At 32.3% G+C, this 24325-nt stretch overlaps 2 protein-coding genes across 3 annotated transcripts in view; one reads left to right on the top strand and one right to left on the bottom strand.

The window, feature by feature from the left end:
* The window catches only part of LOC124532228 (centaurin-gamma-1A), a 271221-nt gene extending 265668 nt beyond the window's left edge, over positions 1 to 5553 (bottom strand). Inside the window, exon 1 of the mRNA XM_047107000.1 lies at positions 5101 to 5553. Coding sequence (XP_046962956.1) covers positions 5101 to 5296 — 196 coding nt within the window. The 5' untranslated portion in view covers positions 5297 to 5553. The remainder of the gene's footprint in view (positions 1 to 5100) is intronic.
* Positions 5554 to 15281: 9728 nt separating this feature from the next.
* Positions 15282 to 24325, top strand: part of LOC124532359 (angiotensin-converting enzyme-like) — a 44137-nt gene continuing 35093 nt past the window's right edge. For both annotated transcript variants that reach the window (XM_047107246.1, XM_047107247.1), the window contains exon 1: positions 15282 to 15407. In XM_047107246.1, the coding sequence (XP_046963202.1) occupies positions 15393 to 15407 (15 nt within the window). In that variant the 5' untranslated portion in view covers positions 15282 to 15392. The remainder of the gene's footprint in view (positions 15408 to 24325) is intronic.

Below are 24325 nucleotides of genomic sequence, written 5' to 3' on the forward strand. Positions count from 1 at the left end.
TTCGAATCCAATCTTCAGTTAGAATCACATGTTCCACAGAACCATTTCAGTTCACCTGCTCAAATAATTATGCATACGTAATAACAGCTTGTTAGTCACACGTATGGGATATAGTTTTGTATATTAGTACATGTGTTAACATCTAGGACCTCATTCTTCAAAAGAGAGGAAAAGAATGTCCTATGGCTATGGAGGAGGAGGTACAATATTATAATAAACGATTATCGAGAAATTAAATTAATTATTCAAATACGTTATTTGTGTTTAGAATTCCTACGGCGGTCGGTGAAGGAAAACATCAAGAGGCAACTTGTATGGATCGGTTGTATGAACTTGCACGACCACTATTCGTATCCCAGAAGTTTGGTGGAACACAAACCATATTTTTCAGAGAGGCTGTCCTATAAACACTTGCGATCTCAAAATGATATATAAGTAGCCAGTCAATGCGTAGACAGCCTTAGGTTCAAAGGAACTTAATTTCTTTGCCTGAATATCGACAGCACAATTTAATAACCCAAACCGCCAACCGTGTATATGGTAACATAACGATCATGCCAATGGAACCATTAATAAAAAGTACACATCAACGGCCTCGCTTACAAAAGTAATTTAGCGAGTGTGTAGTTAAACACAGATTTATCTCTTTTCGTCAGCAATAATTTGACATTCGTCAGAAGAAGACAGCATTGTTGACTAACATACAATTTATTGGTAAAGCAATAATTTCTTTTTTTTGTATATGAACCAATCGTTAATTCACTACGTGGTAATATAATTTCGAAGGTTATTACTTAATAACGTGGACTGTCAAGGATGAATGTAATGTGCACAAAATATCAGTTGACAGAGAATCCAATTATGATCATAATAAAAATGAAGAAACCGAAGAGAATCTCATGCAACCACATTCACACGAGAACACCGCTAATGATCAATCCAGTTTTTGGACAAAAGACTTAAGACTGAATAGAATCAAGTAACGAGAGCCTCGTGAGGTTCTCCGGTTAATTGGCAACACCCCTTGACCCTAATACTCAAAGGATACAGGATCGAATCCGATAGAGAAATTACTTTTGAAATGATTTTTAAATTTACAAATTTATCACAGATATTTAAATCAAATACGTGCATTAAGTTCCGAATCATTAAACGCATATTTCCTATTATTAATTTTGAGTCACAATATTCCGAGTTTAGTTTGCCATTCACAATGAGATCTAGTCGAATTTTGTAGCGTTGAATTTTATGTTATTACTGTTTAGAGCCGTACAATTGCCTCAATGGGCCTCGGTTAATGTTCTGTAACGATTCACCAGCTTACGAACACCCATTTGTACTTTACAAGATTTTCCAATTTACTCTAACTCCGTAATAGATGGAGCAATGAAATGTTATTGAATATTGCCATAACTTTCTCTCCTAAAACACTTCGGTGAGATCTTTTTGTAATAAAATTTGTTTAACACACCGTTCCGAGTTTTATATTACACGCGTGCTATGAAATTGAAGGATATTTCTTTATTTCTTATTGTATGAAATTGAATCATTAATATTTTATATGCTAACCAGTTATCCCCGCGAACACATATAATTTGAACAAGACATTTTAAGGCGTGGCCAATCATTCAATGTTTATGTAGAAAAAACAAAGCGGAAGGACTTGCAATAAGCCTTAGGAAAGATTTAGTATCTCTTCTCTAGAATGTTATGAACTTATGTCAGTCACCAAGCGTCGATAGAAACATTTTGGGCAGAATTTTGATGAATTCAGCCCGACACTTGCATACTACGTTTATTTCAGACTAAAATTTTGCACGGGTGCTAGCGACGAAACTATGTATGTCACCACTTGTAATTCTTACAAGAAAAGTATTTTAGGGTATTAAATCAAACAAAATTGATAGAACTGCATTGCACTCAATTGAACACGTCACATTTTATTAATTTTCATGTCGGAAGTATTAAACAAGAAACTTTCACTTTAATCTGTGACAGTTCGACCAATTAACTATTGTGTAAGCCAGTGCTGTTCGAACCGTGATCTGTTGAAAACTCTATTACTACATGAAGCTACTTCAAGTGCTCTTTGAGAAAAGTTAAGTAAACATTTAAAAACTCTTACAAAATACTTTTATGTGTCCGTTTATGTAAAGCAATACAATTTTTGACTTTGAAACAGGAGTGTCTGCTCAGTAGTCACTATAGTATATGAGTTTTTTTTTCTATAATGAGAGCTAGATGGCCCAGTGGTTAGAACGCGTGCATCTTAACCGATGATTACGGGTTCAAACCCAAGCAAGCACCCCTATATATATGTGCTTAATTTGTGTTTATAATTCATCTCGTGCTCAGCGGCGAAGGAAAACATAGTGAGGCAACCTGCATGTGTCGAATTTCATCGAAATTCTGCCACATGTGCATTCCACCAACTCGCACTAGTGGTGGAATATGTTCCAAACCCTCTCCTTAATGGAAGAGGATGCCTTATCTCACCAGTGGGAAATGTATAGGCTGTTACTTTTTTCTACTTTTTTCTATAATGCATTTGTTCATGAGCATTCTTCTTTATCTCTTACATTTTAAATTAAGAATTTCTAGTGACTCCTTTTTTATGGCCATTGATGTATCGTGTTTCGAACAAAGTAACATAATGGTTTGCGTCACCATGACTATAAAAGTAATGAGAGGGTATTTACAAATGGAATAATGTACGCAGTTTTTCAAAGCAACTTAATTTTTAATTCGGTTATTTCTATAGGACACTATTGTTCCAAATTTGAAAACTCAAAAACGGTATCATCTGTGCAAAATATATGCCAAATATGTTTAACTTTTACTGTAATACATAACAATACAAGATGCAATGTCACAGTGGTTGAAACAAATAAATCTTATCCAATGCTTAGCAATGGGAAACGAATTCCATGTTTTTATCATTTACTTATTCTTGTATTGTGATTTGTGTATGTAATACACCTACCAAGATATCAAATACAACAGATAAGTAAAGTCAATATTCGTATTTCATTGCTATAATTGACATTGAGATAAGAGTTCGTATACGAATGTCATAAACTTGAAATGCATTCGTTTTATTTACATTAATATTATTTTTGTTTTGTTTTTAATAAAAAATCGATATGATATCGATGTTTTCTCGAATACTTTTGTATTTTGTTTGAATCGATTACAATTTATGCAACACGAGAACATGAAATTTAGACTAGTCACGTCAATAGTCTACATTTCAAACGAGTGGAACTGCAATAATATTATAAGGCTAAAATGTTTTCCGAGAGGTGCTGTCTTTGTTTTCAATTATCATTTCTCAAGATTAAATTAAATGTAAACCATCGATTCGGAAGGTACTGCACTTTCACAAATTAAATAATAAAAAATAATACTACGTATCGTGCCATTATCAAATGGCATTACGCTTTTATACTATTACATATTGTTCCTATTGTTCCTATGTATGCTCAGATCTTTAAAATTGCGCAACGGATTGATGCGGTTTTATTAATAGGTAGATTGATTTATAAGAAAGATCTTTATTTGTGATCACTGATAAAATACGGTTTTAAGTTTAATATCAGATCTTGATCGAAAGGTGTCACAAAGTTCATAAAGGCATTGACTTTAATTATTATAATTTCTGAAGAATACATGCATAACATCGTCATTCATTTGTAGATACTTCACGAGTGAGTTACGAAATACCAGAATAGGACTGTTATGCATGTCACCGACGTTTAGCACTACCTGCATAAAAGAGGATGTACTCGTAAGTCCGAGCGGAAGTGACTAAAACTCGTAATAACAATGGATTGAACAAAGAAATATTACACAATACGGCACCTAGGTTAGAGTTATTACCGTTTTTATTAACCGCTTGCCGCTCCATTTGCTGCCTTACAATGAACTCGGTAAAAAACATTTTTAATGTCAAGTTCGTGCGTTATAGTTGTCTGTTAAATATTTTTTAATCTGTATTCAGTGCTGTCATTTAATTTGTACATTCGATTCGCTTCGATTGAAACAAAACGTAGCATTTTGTCAGGCGATTGGTTTTTTTTTTAATGTCTGTCTGACGATTTTTTTCTGCTTGTCAGCAGTAATTTGTTTGAATGCTTTCAATAAAAGTGAAAATACGTACTAACTGAAACATACTTAAAAAATAACGTGTTAACCAAGACTTACACAATTAAAAAGTAGGTACTTAAGTTATTTTTTTTTTTAATTAGTTTCTTACACTTTTTATTAAACTCAATATGTTAGTATGTCTGAATCAAATCTTGCACTTGAAATTAGTACCAAGCTACACGTGCAATATGGCTAAACCTCTCTGCTGCGAAATGGTACTAAATACCTACTATTTTTTATTTATGTAAGCATAAAATTAGTTACTTTTTCTGTAGTACTAACCTATATTTAGTATAAAAAAAGTTCGACATTCGAAGTATTAAGCCACCACAATACTTAAAATTACTAGTTGGAGTTTATGGAAAAGGCTATTTAGTAATAAATTTAATAAATAAGACGTTATGAAAACAATAATATATTTACTGTATTTTACGCGTATTAGGTGTTATTTGACTCAGTATTATTATTTATTTTCTACTCGCAATACAAAGTACTGTTATAATATCGAGAAGGTTATTTTTACGCTACGTTTTAGTAATTGCTTTGATTTGTTAAAGCTATATTCTTGAGAAACTTTCGAAAAACATCGATCGTCGCGTAGTATAATTTAAATTTCATTTACTTTAAACTAATCTTTTGGTAATGTTTTAAATATAAATTTAATTAAATATGTATATATATTTAATTTGAAACACAATTTCGTTTTACGATCCTAGCATTAATTTGACAAGACAAATACAAATATAGCACTTGCCAAACAATGAAACAACAAATTTACCTCTAAATCAAACAATTAAGACGTTAATTAAACTGAGCTTTGCTTACGGTAATCGATAAATAGGTTATCCAGCGTGTCTTATCAAAACACAGCGTCGCCTTAGAAACGCGAGATAAAGCGGACGTAAACACAGCCGTATACGGCGTTACTGACTCAAAGACGCCTCAAAACCTTACCTTCTATAGCGACGACGTGGTCACGAATCTGCTGGGCCAGTAAAGGGTCAGGGACGAGCTCGACCAGATCGTATAAAGCGTATATCGACGGGTGCACGCTCTCGAACCTTTGTATCTCCTGTCGTATGGACAGGGACGTGTTCAGACATGCCTGTGTGTGCTGCCGGTTGCACATAGTGCTCCTGAAGCCCAGCATTGAGCTCGAATATATTATAAACACACCACAACACTACACCGGACGATGCTTTCCCATTTCAATGCTACGTGAATGGCCCGCACATAGCGGACCAGTAAACTCACTTGTTCTGTATAATTATTTATTTTGGGATCAGATAAAACGTTAAAACACTTGCTTCGATAGTTCTAATGATAAGAATGTTGATGTAAATAAAGTAAACAACCAATCAACACACGATGCACTGACAAGAACGCGAACAGACCACCCCGGCGGCGGCCATTACCGAACTGTGACATTCCTGACGCGTCCTAAGCGTGATCCGTCAAACATGTATTTTATTATCAGCGCCATCTAGTTACAAAGGGCAAAATCACTGCTGTTTAACTGCATATATTACCACACGGGATGTTGACAAGATGGCACTGTTTTTACATTCAATATTTAATTAACTCACAGATAGTTTATGAAAAGATTGAATATAAATTATATTAAATGAATGCATTATCAATACAAATAAGACGATTTAGCTATTTTTTTTTGGTTTATGAAATTAATTCTTGTGATAACTTTTTTCTTGTGATAATTTTGACGTATCTCTGTGAAATTAAGCTTTGTGTTATAAAGTAGATATTTACTATTACTTAACTATTGTTTTCAGTATTTCAACTTACCTAGTCCATTTTTATCCATTTAGCAATTTAATTATATAGAAAAACCTTATGCCAGCGTTAATAATAAATTTTAATATACTTACAAACTTGTACATCTTACAGAGAAGTTAGTTTGAGTAAAATCCCTCATTGCGACTAAGTTTTCGACCTTTCGAGAATATTATAATTAAGGAATCTCTTTGATTTCGAAAATTACGCTATAATTTTCACTCTTGGTGAAGCTCTATTTACAAAGTCTTAATTAAAGACAGTTCTGAATACTCTTATTTCATTAGGTAAAAGTGTCTCCAATCTTTTGTGTTTTTTTTTATTATTAATTAAATACTGCGACAAGGTCGCAGAAACAAAAGACGCCTAAAAAATAGTGTTTAGAACAGTTTTAATATTCTCTTTATATCTATGTTAATAATATAATTGCGATTATTTTATATCTCGCAGAATTAGAATTATTTTAATAAAGAATAAATAGTCTTGGAATAAAAGCTACGATTGTTTTTTCAAGATAAAATTTTGTATCAATATTTAATCTGTGCGAATTGAGTACTTATAAGGTATATTTATAATCGAAATAATTTTCCAAGACACTAAAAAACAAAGACTGAAAATATGTACATTTTACAATAAATGTCTGTGCTAATAAAAATAATTTCAAAAGTTTAAAACATTAAATTCAGATATTTAAAATTTATTTCTAGACGAATTTTCTGTTTTTCATTCGACTAATATCGATAGGGATAAATTCTTTGTAACTTCACCAATAATATCAACGTATTGCCTTAAGGTTGGTTTAACGTTATCGTGACGGTATTCCACAGGGAATGCCAGTATTGCCAGGCAGTAAATTGTTTGGCAAGTCACAATAGAAAAGCATTGTATGTAATATTAATGAGCAACGCGCGCTGGACCGCGGCGGTACGTGAGTTGATGTAATTATTATCACGAACAAATATAGTACATTCTATTACAATTCTATATTCTATAAATTATACTAGCTATATGTCTACTTTATACTATTACTATAGGAATTAGATATACGGTTGCCAAAAAATTTGCAATACAACTTAAATAGTAATAAAATAAGTAACGTTAATTCATATTTAATTATTATTAAGTGAGGTTAGCGTGCTAAAGGTAATTCAGCATGTTGTGACGTCATAGGTACATAAGCTTAGTTAACGATCTCCTAGATGATTACTGTAGTGGTAAAAAAATAATAGTCAGCTAAATTACGTACTTTCACCGCTTTGTTAGGCCCTTCTGGAACTCTTTTCAGCTCGCCCCAGAGACGCTGTCTTGCTATTCATCAAAATAGCAAGGATCAACGAGCCTACTGGCTTGTCTGTTTTCGACCACACTTCTAGGTTAAACGCTTGAATAAGTGAATAATAAAAATGACATTGCTAATCTGCTTTAAATAATCTCTACAACGGTATAACTTTAACGTAAACTTTCTATATCATTCTATCCCCTAACCGTGATCTAATGAATTAAAGGTCGACGCAGTATCTATATCTTTCCTTCCATTCTCCTCTTTTATTCTTCATAATTATGCTCGTTGTCTTGTCTTCAAAGATCTTATTCTGCTGCCTACTACGCTCATGCGCATAACATTTTTAGTTACGTGCTATTATATCGTAAACGCATATAATACAAAAATAAATTTTATTATATAAGGTTATATATAATATTACATTAGTTTTATAAGGCAATAAGATATTATGTACAATAAAATGGAGCATTTTACTGCACATAATATTGTTCGAGTGCAATTATTGTTTAATATTTAGTGTGCAAAATATAATTATTTTCCTTAACCTCAAAATACTTTATAACTCTTTGTTAAATAAATATTTTAAAATAATATTTCGTCAACGCCAGTCCAGTCCAGACGACAAAGTCTAAAGTTTGACAAAAAATCACATTCTATTAGATTTCCGTGTTTTTAGGATGAGTGCTTATATGTTATACAGGACCACGCAGATTTAAAAATCGTATACAACCAATTGAAAACATTCTAAAAATGTTTCATTTCCAAAGAATACGGATAAATTTATACCGAATTTATCCAAATTGTCGTTAACTCAAAATCATATTCGTTTATTTGTTAAGTCCCCAAAATATATTTATTAAATATAAAACCGCGTAGTCTTCAGTTGAGATTGCTCCAGTGAAGAAACATATACGTACATACTGTAGGTTTATGTTTCTTATCTCTTAAATAATACTTCAACAATACTAAGCCTCATTTCTACACACGTTTATATAGTAATTATAATGTTTAAGAGTAACTACTGTTCGGAATGGATTATTAGGTTTCATTGCTGTTTTCAGTTTATAATAAACAGGATTATTACGCAGCCACAGCGAATGAAAAGGGCAGTTGCGTCACCTCTAAATAGTTTATATATAATTTAGTATTTAGAATATTCGTTATCTGTACATCTATAAACCATTACGTGCCGAGTTAGCGAATGATGTATCCGCTATTTCCACAATGAATACCCACAGGTGACTTTCAATGACATATAATTAGTACAATCCGCTTGGATTGTGACTATTCAATCAATGCAGATCATTGTAATGCGTCAATGGAACAGCCTTTAGCTGGAATGACTTAATAATGCGACTAGGAGAGAATTGTGTAGTGGCGCTTGGCTTATAAATATGAGCAACATACATTAAAACAACTTAGATGTTCTTGATTGAATATTTTAAATGTTTCTTAAATTCTAAATTAATCTTAAGCCGTTATACTAATCACCCCAGACACAATGACATCGTAAAAAATATTTACTATTGCTTATACATTACCAAAGTGCGATCAGCCTTAGGAACTGAGATGTAACATTCATGATGGCGAAGTAATTTAGAAAACTATTTTCAAGACCAATAGAAATATTATTTTAAGACTAACTATATATTTGATATATCGACTACTATTTTGACGATCTGCCTTCCTGAAAATATGAATCGATTGCAATTTGCAATGTAAAGACTCTAAATATCTTTGTTAATGCCGCTTCTTCCTTTGCGGAGAAGGTTTGGAACTAATTTCACAAGACTGCTTCAATGCGGGTTGGTACACATGCGGTAAAATTTGATTTAAATTAGACGTACGTAGGTTTCCTCTCGATATTTTCCTTCGTCGCCGAACATGAGATGATTGTAAATAAAAAATAATCACAATGAAATTAAGTGGTGCTTGCCTGGGTTTGAACCCTCAAATCTTGGGCTCTCTCGGCTTAACTGTAATGGATAATCCACCTTGATCTTGTTACGTTTACATTTATCAAATCAAGTCAAAATGAACTTTATTCAAGTGGACTTTTACAAGCATTTTTGAATCGTCAATTATCAATTAAGTGAAGCTACCACCGGTTCGGAAAGTAGACTCTACCGAGAAGAACCGGCAAGAAACTCAGTAATTACTCTTTTTCAACATTTAAAAATACAAAGTCATGTTAGTTAATACAATTATTTAAATTAATATATTCTGCGTGGAAGTCAACAGGTATAAAATTATATACATTGCCAGTCTTATATATTAACAGTGTCAGCCGTTTTTTGTCCCAGTTATTGTGGGACGATAGCTGAACATAAGAATAGGATTTTGAGGAGCTCGACCCATAGAGGTATAGAAAAAATAACTCAGAGGATTCTTGATTGCATTTTACTGAATTGTTGCGATTCAACAAAGAATTAATTAGTTAATTAATTAATTAGTAGTTAAATTACTGGCCGGTAAGACATGGTATGTTCTTCAAAATAAAAAACCCTGTATATCAAAGGAACATAGCATCTTCAACCATTATTAAAAATGATTTCTTCAAAAGTATTTTTTAGAGCCACGTTCAATTTTTTAGTAAATCCTACATTTATATTGAAAAGTTAGACCACTAAGTTGCATGCTTTCTACAACTTGCAAAGCGCTTATGTCACCAACTATAAACTTTACAAAGGTTTAGTTCAAAACTTCTTTAAAATTTGCCGATTTTTATCACTCCACTACAAATGTGTGCTCAAACTCATTTCAAAAGCTATTTTTTTATGTGTAATATTTGTAAAATTTTACATATTAATTCACTTGCAATGACAATGCATTTCTTTGATACAAATGGCCCAATTCTACACCCAAGATTAGGTCCTGAAAAAAAACTCCAATAAGCCAATCAAGCCTCAATATTATATGCATAAAATTTATAACTATTATTTACAGAATTTTTACTATTAGTTTATTATTAGGTATATACACCTTTCATGCTCTCTTTTTGGCAATCTTAACGCGGTTTCTAGAAAATTCAACCAATTTCACATACATACTTGTATATGTAGAGGCAATTTTTCTTTATAATTGTACACTTGTGATTACGAGTATATGTATATCTAATACATACAATAAAACGCTTCTATCCTCTACGAATTTCCTTGAACATTTAGCCTTAACGTGAGATAAATTAATTATTGAATTGGTATTGTGATTGTTTTAAATAATCTCAGATTATGTTATTTTTATCTCCTTAACTATGTATAACAGCACAACAAGCAGTTATAAACTGAAAAAACGAAGGATTAAAACAAAATATGATAATTATTTTTGTGCATAAATTCTTGAATGTATTATTAATGTTTCATTTTACTATTTATAAATATGATATATTTTTTTAAATTATAATCATATTATTTTTATTAATGTTATTTAATTATGTTAAAAGCTACATGTCTTCAGACTTCGAATCAATTACTTAATACTTATAAACTTTTATCTATCTTTATGTAATGTTGTCTAATACGTATCTGTACGAAATGTTAAATTACTGTCATTGATTAAATATATAAGAATTATTTATATTAAAAAAAAATAGAGATGTATATGGACATGTTATCGAGTAATCGGTTAGGTTGATAGGTTTCGATCGGGTATATCGTAGTACCTGCATCATATTATTAATGTAGATTACTTATGATATGTACCTGTCTTTTAACTGACACACTGTTATTATACAACAGTTAAGATATTTTAAAATATATTTCTTACGTGCAGAACGCAATGAGGAAGAGAAACTGATTTTGTATTATCGCATTCACGTGTATACGATATCAATTACATTGATTATTGTTATGACTACTTATTTGAGGTTTTAGTTGTAAAAAAGTGAACAATGAAACGAAAATTAATTGTGTTTTTCGAATTAAACTGGAAGTTGTGTTAGACAAAGCAGACTCCAGATTTTTTCTTTTCAGCTTAAAACCACTTTTATCTCAGTTTTGTGTCAGAATGTCCGGTCAAAAACCATTTATTTGAAAACTTTATTGAGGTAGATGAACACATTGGCACAAAACATACGTCAAGAAAACTTTTTTTCGGAGTATCGATAGTCCGTTTTAAATTTTACAAAAAAGTACCTCAAAGACCGAGAAAAAATGCATAAGTATGAAAACCAATGAGGACAAGTACGATCAGTGGGTCAGTGACAGACAGCAGTGACGTCATTAAAAAAATGGATCCGTTGTCGTACGAAAATTGAAATTGACATTTTGAAACCGAATTTTTGCGGTAAATTACAGTGTTTTAAATTTTGAATGTACTTGTGGTCTATCCTATATGGAGTTCTTTAAAATAAACACAATAATAAAAATATTATAATATTGCATCTACCCTATTAGGGCACTTTAACTTTCAGTCCTCTGTTGCCTGTGTAACAGTGATTGTGATTTTGACTGATTTTTATTTTAATGACGACCTCCGTGGTCGAGTAGTGTGTACATTGGTCTTCATGGGTACTCTACTCCGAGGATCCGGGTTCGATTCCCTTTTGTGGGCCACCTGATGGTATGTGGTCACCATCACACATAGACAATGACGCTGTAAAAATATGAACTATTCCTTACATCGTCAATGCGCCACCAACCTTGGGAACTAAGATGTTATGTCCCTTGGGCCTGTAGTTACACTGGCTCACTTACCCTTCAAAACGGAACACAACAATACTGCTTACTGTTGTTTTGTGGTACCGTCGTTCCTTCTGATTTTCCATAATACAAGTGCTTTAGCTACTTTCATTGGGATCAGAGTAATATATGTGATGTTGTCCAATATTTATTTTATTTATTTATATTTGTTTCACAAAGGCTTGATACAGCTATGTACGAAAGACAACATATAAAATTTTCTTCACTTCGATGACACTATATAGGAAGTGTAGCTTGAGTCCAAGAATACTCATCTAGAGATAACCGTAAAATTTGAAAACGGCATCGATTTGATGAGTCGTGATGGCCCAGTGGTTAGAACGCGTGCATCCTAACCGATGGTTGCGGGTTCAAACCCAGGCAAGCACCGCTGATTCATGTGCTTAATTTGTGTTTATAATTCATCTCGTGCTCGGCGGTGAAGGAAAACATCGTGAGGAAACCTGCATGTGTCTAATTTCATCGAAATTCTGCCACATGTGCATTCCACCAACCCGCATTGGAACAGCGTGGTGGAATATGTTCCAAACCCTCTCCTTAATGGAAGAGGAGGCCTTATCTCAGCAGTGGGAAATGTACAGGCTGTTACTTTACTTTACTTTACTTTACATCGATTTGATTGTAGAGACTATATTGGTCTCACGCATAAATCATCAGTATCAGTAAATATAATTTTGTAACGTTGTATGAAACAGTGTTGCAGAAAGGAGGCTACGTGACTCTTCATGAAGAATTTTTATGCTAGATGCAATTTTATTTATTAAGTAACGATAGGTACAAAGGACATAACATCTTACTTTCCAGTGTTGATGGGGTATTGGAGATAAAAGAGCTACAGTTTTGACACTTTCCAAGAGTTAACACATTTGTCAGTCTGCCTTCCTATTTAAAACAGAAAAAAAATATTAGGATTTGTGCAGGCTCACTATTGTAATTTGTAGAATAGGTAAATTAATTCATGATATCATTATCGTATATCATTTTTTCTTTTGTCATCAAGTCTTTTTAGAGCGTTACACGCGCGTTACCTCATTCTGCAATCACAATACACTATAGCTTTATAAAGAGCAATTGTTTATAAATATAACATCCGCATATAACTGAAGTAATTAAATTACAAAACATGTAATAAATTGCATGAAGTAAGTAGAGTAACTACGGAGCGTCGTTCGATATAAACAAAATCTTTTTTGGTAACTTTGTGATTCCGTTTGTTTTTTACTACCTCTCTACCCCTGTTTCACATGAGTATAAGAAGGATTTATTTAAATAAAACTAGTTATTATGAATTTTAATCGCGTATATTAATTATTTTGGACATCCCGACGTTTCGAGCACTTTACAGCGTTCGTAGTCACGGGTAAAATCCGTAATAACTAGTTTTATTTAAATGTGTAATAATCGCGAAAATTTAAGACAACACTAAGAAGGATTTATATTATATATAAAACTATCAATTACTAACTATACAAGCTGGTGAATCCGCATGCCGGAACTAGTTTTCTATATAAGCAGGAATTCTTAAGATTACAAAACGTGATGATTGCTCTACATTGAAGCTTCCAAAAGTGAATACGCTACCAAAACCTAATCTTCAGAAATTTCTGGAAGGAATCAATAAATGGAATCTAATAATGATATTCTTACTGCAAGCAAAAATACATTACAATAATGAATCTAATCTAATACTTTTTTATCACAAATTTCAGTTATTACTTACTTGCGAGTTACGACACGCCTTGAATTCACACAATCAGCATTAAATAAATGAGTTATAAGTATAAAACTATTGTATATTGGTTTTGACTTTACGATTTTTATGATCGCTTCATTGGTCTAGTTGCTTGATATAAGGTTGTTATCCAGGGCTGGTAAAATTTAACTAGATATTTCGCCGAACGGTTCTCAGTAATAGCCTTGAGTCTGGAATATGGGGGTTTTGACATTGCAGTGCCTCAGAAAACCTGGAATGGCAACGGTCGTGCACCTGAACTGTTTTCGGGCGTGTTGACTTTACTATCTTATCAAATGATGATTACCTGGTTTTGCGTTATTATACAAGACAAGTGTGTTTTCTTGTATAATAACGTGCTGCATAGTTGGCAGGTCTTCCTTACCATTGGTTGCCGTGATTGAAATCTATCAGGCCGTCATCATCTATTTTATTTGGTACCAACTGCCCATCCCAAATTCGAAGTAGCAAAATATATAACGTTTATTAAAAAAACACTTTCTGAAATTCGATGACAGCGTACTTAACCTTATTATTTATAAACAATGCTGTCGATATATTGACTATAAACATTAGTTTAAAGGGCTAAATTGTTAAATTGAACCATGATAGGTATCTCAGCGGAAAAAAATCCGGTTTTAACTAAACTGTGCCTGTTGAAATTTTTGAGCTCTATTTTCTTAAATATATAATGCAATCCCGATCCTTGGAAAGTGAGAGCAGACAAAGGCTTTCGTGGTCAAATTTATTTAATTATTAATGAATAAAAACAAAATTCTTTTTGTGGGTGAAACCAAGCAGTGAAAGAAAGAAATAATACAATGCTATGAAACCTGCATATTTCAGAGTAAATACTTTTTTTTGTATACCCCGATATATAGAGTCTTCTTCATTTTTTTCTTTCTTTCGTTTCCTCATTACTGAGGGTCGCGTGTGGCTCTCCACCATATAGTATATACTTCGCATCACCTTCCTCCAGTCTTTCCCAGTCTGTGCCATTCGTAGGCAAGCCTGGGCACTGGATATACAGATTAGTGTGATATAAATTGTTCCAAAATACACCGTAGATTCCAATTTATAACTTACAATCAAAGTCTTTATTAAACGTTGGAACACTATACTCACTTTTGATCGTCAAAAAATCTATCGTGTGTTTGGAAAGAAACACCTCAGACCTGAAAAACCTGATGAAAGAAACTCAGCGGAATTGATCACTGAAACGGAGGCCATTACCAAAAAATTACTTGTTACTAAATATAAAATAAGTGATCGTAAAATGATTTTGTGGACAATGTAATTTACCTACTTGTAATCAGAAATACCCATATCGATTTCCACGGTTACCAAAGAGATAAAAGAGTTTAAGCATTTCCTATATAATAATCACCCTTACAATTATATAGCAATTTAATTGATAAAAATAATAGTCCAAGCGAATACAGCCGCACTCCTCCCAATGACCAATTATACGTCCGAATAGCTTAATGAAGTAATAAAACTGCGCTTATTTCTTCATTCTATATCAAAAGATAAGCGTTCATTCCTCCAACACGAAATTCCCTCCAACTATTAATCAATCTAATTCATCCAAGCTTTCGTATTGCAAACTAAATGATATTGTGATAGACTCAGTTGTGACTCGGTTGTCTTTCGGGTCGGACGTGTTGCCGGTGCAGTTCAAAGTGTACAAACCGCCAAGATATTGTTCTGATGACGTCTAAATATAATTGGTACAACCGTCATGTCTAAAGTCAAGGTAATCAAAATGATTCTATCGTTTCGCTTTCGTTTGTATTTACGTTTGTTTGTGTTAAGTAAATTATCTTGATAATGTTGTGTGTTAGATAAATATATGTATTGTTTTGTTCCGCGACCTTGAAAGAGCGTTTTAAATTGAAATATTTTTGTCAATTGATCGAAATTAAATTCTGAATTTAAAGCGACCAGTTAGGTTACCTTCAAATTGATAAATTCCTGACAAGGGATATTAAAATTTTCACAAAGATAATTGATTTCATAATATGCATCTATGATATTAAATTTAATAAAAAAAAATAATCGATTTTTTTGATCCAAAAAAATGCATTTTCTTAATTCAATTCATTGTTACGTATTTCATTGCAATTTCCGTATACTTGGAAAAAAGGTGATAAAAAGGTTTTGTTAATTCTTAATTTATTTTGATTGGTTGTAATTAATTATTTCGAATTCGAATTTGGAATAATTACAAAATAACTGTTACTGTCTAGTGACTTTGTGTGGAAGTAACTCTACTCCTTGTACAATTGTGGTTGTTTTTACTTGGTCGGTTTTGAAACTAGAACCTATTCTTTAATTAAAATCTATATATTTACTTTATCCCAATTAGTAATTAAATACCAACAATGTATTATTCTGTGATAGTATGTTATGGATTGAAATATGTGACTCTATATAGTCTAAGTATAGTTGAGAGTGTTGAAACATTGTTTTAGTAGTAAAAATAATTAAACCAAAATAATTTGTAGTGGACTTCAAAATACGGGCAGAGGAAATGAGAGAAAATCTTTTAAACCGCGTTTCTAGGTCAAACAACTAAGCCGATATTATAATAGAAGAAAAATTTTAAAACGTTTGAGAAAAAATATATATACTCATATTTAAAAATACTTTCGATTTTATTTATAAATTCATTATAATTTATTTATTTATAACGAGAAGTTTTAAAAATAATACTGGCTAAACATTTTTTTTAAATAGTGTAAACGCCTTATGGCAGAAGCATATCTGATGAGTGGTTGGTATCTAACACCGGAGTCCCTTAGTCAACCAGAATACGAGACATTACATCTGAGTCCCTACGATGGTGATACATTAGTAATGTAAGGAATAGTTAATATTTCTTACAGTGCTTGTTTCTATGGGCCATGGAGACCAATTTCTATACAGTGGCCTTTTTGCCAGTCCGCTTATAATTTTGAATTAACACTGTCAACGTCTTGACTGCTATATGTCTTAGAGATAGGATTTCGTAGGCTCGTCTGGGTAGGTACCACCCACTCATTAGATTACATTAGATTCTACCGCCACACAGCAGTAGTTAGTATTGTTTTGTTTTGTAAGATTGAGTGATGTTAGTTCCCATGGTTGGTACATTAGTGATGTAAGGTGGTTATTAATTTCTTAAATAGCTAACGTATATGGGCGGTAAGGACAACGACGATGTAACCCATATGCCTATATATCAATCAAATCCATAGAAAATATATTCTAAGATCTTACTTTTGACTAAAGTAAATCTATATAAACTAGTGCAATTCGGTTTTACTTCCCTCAAAGAACAAATGAATGACTGTTTTCAAAACCCTAATGTTCCAGCTAAATGAAAAATGAATGAATGAATTTGAAATTGGAATTCTTAACCGAAGAGGAGATATTTCAGATCAAACTGAACTGAACAAAGTCCCTCACAACTGTCTGTCCCTAGGTCTTTAAAACTACGCAATTTATTTTGATGTGGCTTTTTTCAATAGATAGAGTGATTTGACAAGTAGGTCATTGTATATAATACATAAACAATATAGTGAAGAGACACTGATAATTTTAGAAGTTTCTAATGTTATGTCGTAAATAAACAAATTCTGTAGTATATTTAGCATCAGTATAGCGCCCATGCGAAGTCGGGGCGGGTCGCTAGAATGATATGAAATCAACCAATGTTCTGTTGAAATAAAAATAAGCACATAACTTTTATTATTCCGACCGATGGCAACGAACACAAACATCTCAAGATTTATTAGATCAAATAGCATTCGCTAATGTATATAATGACTAAATAACCAACGCGTAAGACACGACAGATTATTGTAGCCCACATATTGTTACAACAACGATAGCCCACGTTACTGGATGGAATAGAAACTTAAAATATTCATTATTTAAATTCGCCTCTATTTCTTTAGAAGAAAATGGTAAAATTTGATACGGTGATTTTTCTAAGTAAGCTTTTTCTTAAAAATGTGTATGTTGTTGTATAATGTCATGTATGTTAAAAAATTCAGTGCTTCAGTCTCAATACCCACAGAGATAAAAGAGGAATACGTTTGTATGGGCAAAAAGCCGACCGCGTTTCCTCTTATTAGTCCTTTTTCCAGTAAACCTTTCCAGGCTATTAAGTATAATATAGCCTGCCAACACTTAATGAATATTATAGACTAACATTATTCAATAACACGTATACTTTTTCAAAAGATTACTTTCTCATTAATAAAGAAGGTTTAAGTTATACTACGTCGTTTAAGTACTTTTGAAATATTATCATTCTGTTTTGCTGTAAGTATATTTATGGGAAAACTAGCAACCTGCCCTGGCTTCGAATGGGTACAACGATGATGCTGATACTCCATATTCTACAGATTTGTTTTATTGGTGACATCACATTTGAAACATCTTTACTATATTGTTCGTGTATTATATACAAAAACCTATCCTAAAGTCATTCTATCATTTAAAAAAACCGCATACAAAATCCATTGCGTAACTTTAGAGATCTAAGCAGACATAGGGACAGCAACAGAGACAGTGGTTAGCGATTTGTTTTATACTATGTAATGATTTTTTAACGAACCAAAAATAGAAAATAATATTAAAACGGACTTATAAATCCAAACCAATATTATTCGTAACGTAAGAGTTTAAAATATTTATCTAAAATCGTAAGGTAAAATAGTAAGGTTGTCATATAATATTCTGTTAAACGGTCGTATTATGGATGTCAATAGTTAGTTATCGGCAATAGTAGACGATAACTTCGTGACGGTAATATAAATATTATATTTTTAGCTTTATAATCTAATACGTATGTCTGTTCGTAAAAATTCAATTGATTTTTAATGTTTTAAATTTCTACAACTTAGGAATTTAAAACAATTAGGTTGGTTAAAATGTATTCCTAATTTGGATCGAAAAAAGAATATCATTTCGATTAAAATTAACAATTTTCATTAGCATAAGCTGTTTAAATTTTAAATCTTTTTCTTTAGGTAGGAACTAAAATTTCGTTATTAAATAATTAAAAACGTACACATGTACTAATCGAAATTAAATTGAAAGTATGATAAGGCATTTCGTTTTATTATCTGTAAGAAAAATGATAGTTTGGAAATGTGTTCTTACTTTTCGTCAAAGGTCGAATGTTTGAAATGCAAATCGCACAAAGATTATAATTTGGAAATCTGTAATTGATCGGGAAGTTCGTTTAAAATAGATTTTACAGAACCGACAAAAAACGTACACGAAAGCGAGAAAATGAAAATACAATAATAAAACCTGAGCTATTTGGGACTTTTTTATCAATACATTTTTTACTACTTATTACTTAGATAATAGAATTTTTTGGTATAGCAACCAATTAGTTTTGATCCATTATTATATTTCGGTAAGAACAAGACAAAAAACCCTGAAAAGACGTAAACCATTGGCATATCTTGCTCTTGCTTGCTAGGTTAATTTCCCTAGTGTTTTTATTTCCTGCCAGTATCACAATCAAATTTCGATTGCAATTTAATTTTTATCGTCTTCTTGTTATGTGAAAGTTTTCTTTGGTATTTTAGTGGAATTCTGACTTCCTAGACCGATATGAATTGCTCAGTCAGCCTGTGTAAATGCCCATCCTGTGATCACCTCTATTCTATATAGATACCCATTGTAAGGTGACAGATAAGAAAATCCTTAGTAGCGTGTGCCTTATTCGCCAGTATCTCCGAGGCGTGATAGATGAACAAAGCGGAAGCAGTCATTATCCATTAAGCTATGTACAACCTAGCTAGCTTTTGAGACCTGTGATCCCAAGTCTCTAGGTTGACACTTTCTTGCTTCGGAAAGCAGATGTTTGTTCTTCGTTTGATCGTTCACCGGGTGTTTTTAACGATGTCAATGAATAATAAGGATTGAAGATAAAGCATGATATGATAAAGATATGATAGAGATGATATCATATACACGTGGACTATGATATCTATCCAACACAGTTCCGGATTTCCCGTTCGAATGTACCAACGAGTTTCGAATTCGTGCGTACGGAATAGTCTCCCGGTGAAGTTTGACAATATAAAGTGGCAGCAACGAGTTTAAATTGAGTAAATTGTTAACGAGATCGAATTCAAGTGAACTCTCGATGCTGATCGATGGTCGTTGCGATTTCCGATATTCCGATGATTTCGGGAATTGATTCCAGTTATTTAATTAACTCACACATATGTAAATATTGTTAGCAAATGAAATGGTTGTATATGTATTATTAAGCTATGTCAAGTCGGAGTCAAGCTCGAATGATATACTAATATATCTACTTAGCGATGTAAATAACATAATATATTATAACTAAATATTATTAGGTATTATTAAGGAAAGATCAAGTGGTTGGTAGTGAAACTTACTGCAAAATTCCTTACAAAATTTGTCACACATTGACACGTCACATTAAAAACATGACAAAAAGAATAGAATAAACGACATAAAACAATACTCTCTTCCCAGATAGGAAAGTAAAATTACATTGCATTCAATTAACTTGCCATTAAATCGAATAGTTCAATTTCTCAATTCCTGGGCCAAAGTGTAGGATCGCGTGTCACTTTCTCTCAATTGTAGCAATAATCTACTTAACCTCTGGTCGTCGACCTCTTCATTGCAAAGATCAGGGCTGTCAGATACTAGACAATAGCAATATGTTCATTATTAATAAACCCTTAATATTTAATAATATTCTTATCATTGTAAGCTACAGCAATTCCTTTGGTATGGTTGTCAAAATTTGATTTTTTTTTACAAAATATGTGACTTTATAATAGTTGTTTTTGTTTTTTGCCAGCCCTAAAGATACAGGCCCTGTCACAAGGGAATCGCAGCTATGTCATACTTATGTAGGTCAAAGGCTCGTTAATGTGATTGACTGTGTGAACTTGGCTTATATCTGGATTAGAATAATCGATAACTGTTACCGTTGGATGAGAACAAGTCAATATATAACTTACTAGCTAAATCCGCGGCTTTACCCGCGCGAAATTTATAAAACACAAGCTCTCAATACCCGTTTCACACTTTTTGTCCGATCTTAGTGGATGTCTACCTAAAAAGTTTCTAAGTTTACTAAGTTTGTAGGCATCATCGTTTTTGAAATTTCCTGATTAATTAGTAAGTAGTAGTAGTAGGAGTAGTCGCTCGCCTATGCTCGCGTTTAAGGGAGTTATTTGTCATGTTAGGCAAATATCTTTATTTATCATATATCATATCCTTCCTTGGACTTCAAATTTGCTTAACATCAAGTTTCATAAAATTCGGTTCATTGGTTTGGCAGAGAAAATTAGATAGACAAACAGAATTACTCTCGCATTTATAATATTAGTATCGATACATAAAATACGAGACCGTGATTTGCTGTTTATGTTAATTACGAAAGTAAACACAGCGGTTTATTGTATCGTGGAAAATAAGACATTCATTCAATCATCTCATTGAATAATATTTCCATTTTATTCCTACATGCAGATTATTGAAACACATAATAATTATTATATTCAATCTGTACATTATTACTATTTACTGTTGTGCCCCGCATTAAGAGCCCTGTATGGTGGGCGTTTGTGTATGTCGCAGGCACCTAAATTAATCAGCCAATTAATTAATAGTCACTAGCTAACTTTTTACTAAGCGTGTTATCTTATATGTCTATTCCAATTGAAGAATCAATAAAGATAAACAAGCATTACACTTACGTATGCCATGATTTACTAATAGTTTATCTACTCAATATTTTTATTCAAAACGATACACTGTTCCACTGTTTATTCAAGTACATTTACATGCATTTTGGACTCGTTATTTAATTAACCATATAAAGAGAAGCTGTCGCTATTATATAACTTATCTTAGTAGTAGCTTAATATAATATATGTTAAAAACTTTAATTTAACTTCCTTTGACTTTTTAATCTGATTTTCAAAAGTGCATAATGCATATCACAGACTATTCAAGCTCTATCTCAATGATATCTCTTCAAATCGATATCAAATATTATTTATTTGGCTTCTTTCCTCATAGGAATTGTCTATACATTGGCCTACCTTTCAAACCGGCACACAACAATTCTAAATACAGTCTAACAGCCAGCAGAAGGCTGATGTTTTCTCAGAACCACAATCTGTCCTTAGAAAAAAGGATTACATTAGGTTAATTACACGAACACGCGATCCCGCTCTAAGTAAACGGGTGTGCTTTAAAATGTTCTTTTTTTATATCTCCAAGAGTATTTATAATTTGTAATCTTTTGCAATAGATACATATATGTATTGTATTTTTATCGCACTTAGAGAATAATCATATATAGACACAAATACTTTTAAGTCGATAGAAAAGATTGTTGAAATAATCAGTTGTTTTTTTCATTTTATTTTACTTGGTGGTAGGTCTTTGTGCAAGCCCGTCTGGGTACCACACACTCGTCAGTTATTCTACCGCTAAATAACAGTACTCAGTATTGTTGTGTTTCATTGACGATGTAAGAAATAGGTAATATTTTTTACAGCGTCATTGTCTATGGGTGATGGTGACCACTTATCATCAGGTGGCCCATATACTCGTCCGCCAACCTTACCATATAAAAAAGGCAGGCTGACGAACGAATAAGACTCCTGATGATAAAATGTCACTTGCATTCGTAGAGACTGGTACGAACGGTCATAACATTAAGGTATTTACTATTTCAGCTACAAAAAGATTAAAAATTTTAACAAAAAGAAAAACCGACTTCAAACAAAACACTATTTTAAAACAAATAAAAATGCACTAAAAATAATAAAAATAATTGCATATTTAACACATGCTTTAGAGTCCTCCTAGGTAAAATGAAATGAAAAATATTAGACTACTTAAAAGTCGATTTACGATTATATAATGTAGTTATAATTATTGGTATATTTGGAGCCGGTGTCAGCTACGGTGCCCTTGCCCCAACAATCAAAAGAAAGAAGCGATACGAGCCCCTTGATTGATCCAGTGTATTATTGTGTAAAAGGTAATTTGTAAAAAACATATTTGTTAAAGTATTCTCGTATTGTTTTTGATAGATATACTGTAGAGTTTTATTGGCTGACACCGACTCCAAATATAACAATAATTATAACTACATGATATAATCGTAAATCGACTTTTAAGTAGTCTAATATTTTTCATTTCATTTTACCTAGGAGGACTCTAAAGCATGTGTTAAATATGCAATTATTTTTATTATTTTTAGTGCATTTTTATTTGTTTTAAAATAGTGTTTTGTTTGAAGTCGGTTTTTCTTTTTGTTAAAATTTTATTTATTTTTTGATTTTAAGTGAAACTGATGTTGACTAAGTATTTTTTTTTAATATGGATAGATTAAGCGTTTCGTTTATATGAGTCAGAGACTACTTCGAGGACCATTTCAAAGGAAACTCGCGAATAAAGCAAAAATAGACTTTCGAAAATGCGGATTTAATACGTCATGCGGCGTAAACCACAAGGATCCCTCGAAAGAGCTGTAATCGACCTCAGCAAAAAAACTTTGAAAAAGACCAACTATATTTCGTACATCATATGACATCACATCACATACACAAAAATTGATTAAAGATAGTAAGAAATTCTGCCCCATATCGCACCCTAACTGTGAGCCGTATAGGAGTTCGATCACTACATAGTATAAAACAAAGTCGCTTTCTCTGTCCCTATATCTTTAAATCTATGCAACGGATTTTGATGCGATTTTTTTGAAAGATAGTGTGATTCAAGAGGAATGTTTGTGTATATAATACATGAACAATATAGTAAAGAAACACTGATAATTTTAGGAGTTTGCGATGTGATGTCGTAAATACACAAATTCTGTAGTATATTTAATATCAGAATTGCACCCGTGCGAAGCCGGGGTGGGTAGCTAGTTGATTATAATATTCGACAATGATAATTACATAAACATAAACACATTACGGAAGGTGACTCAAATATCCAAATAACCTATAAATAAAAGATTCGACAGAATATCGCTAACGTGCTCCTCAGAATTATTCCGCTCCCTTCCGTTCCGCTACTTTGTCATGGATCCTGTGCTCAGAACCTTACCAAACTTTCACCAAATTACCCTTGAAGTATATATTTTATCATAAAAAAAGAATTATCAAAATTGGTTAACTTGATTTTCAGTTATTCACCTATTTGTCGCGCATATACATAATGCAAATTTAAGACTTATGTCGTTTTCATACGGATACCATCATCGGAAAAAAATTTTAAAAAAATGGGACCCCACGGGAAGCACTACCTTTCAAACAAAAAAAAAATTATCAAAATCGGTCCACCCAGTAAAAAGTTATGAGGTAACAAACATAAAAAAAAAAAAAAAAAAAAAAAATACAGACGAATTGATAACCTCCTCCTTTTTGAAGTCGGTTGAAAACAAAATAAACAACTTCGTCATTGAATTAACACGATATTATTGGTCGAGGTCTGAATATAATCTATGAATTTCATATCCGTTACGGTTTCGTGTAAAAATGGCGGCGAAACTCTGTCGGACTGTAATTAAACTAAGAAATAAAATAAATTAGTATAGTATTACATCTATAATATAGCGTTAATAATCTAAGGTTTGATTATCTTCTTCGATTAGGA

The sequence above is a fragment of the Vanessa cardui genome, chromosome 9 (genome assembly GCF_905220365.1).
Source record: "Vanessa cardui chromosome 9, ilVanCard2.1, whole genome shotgun sequence".
NCBI classification, from domain to species: Eukaryota; Metazoa; Arthropoda; class Insecta; order Lepidoptera; family Nymphalidae; genus Vanessa; species Vanessa cardui.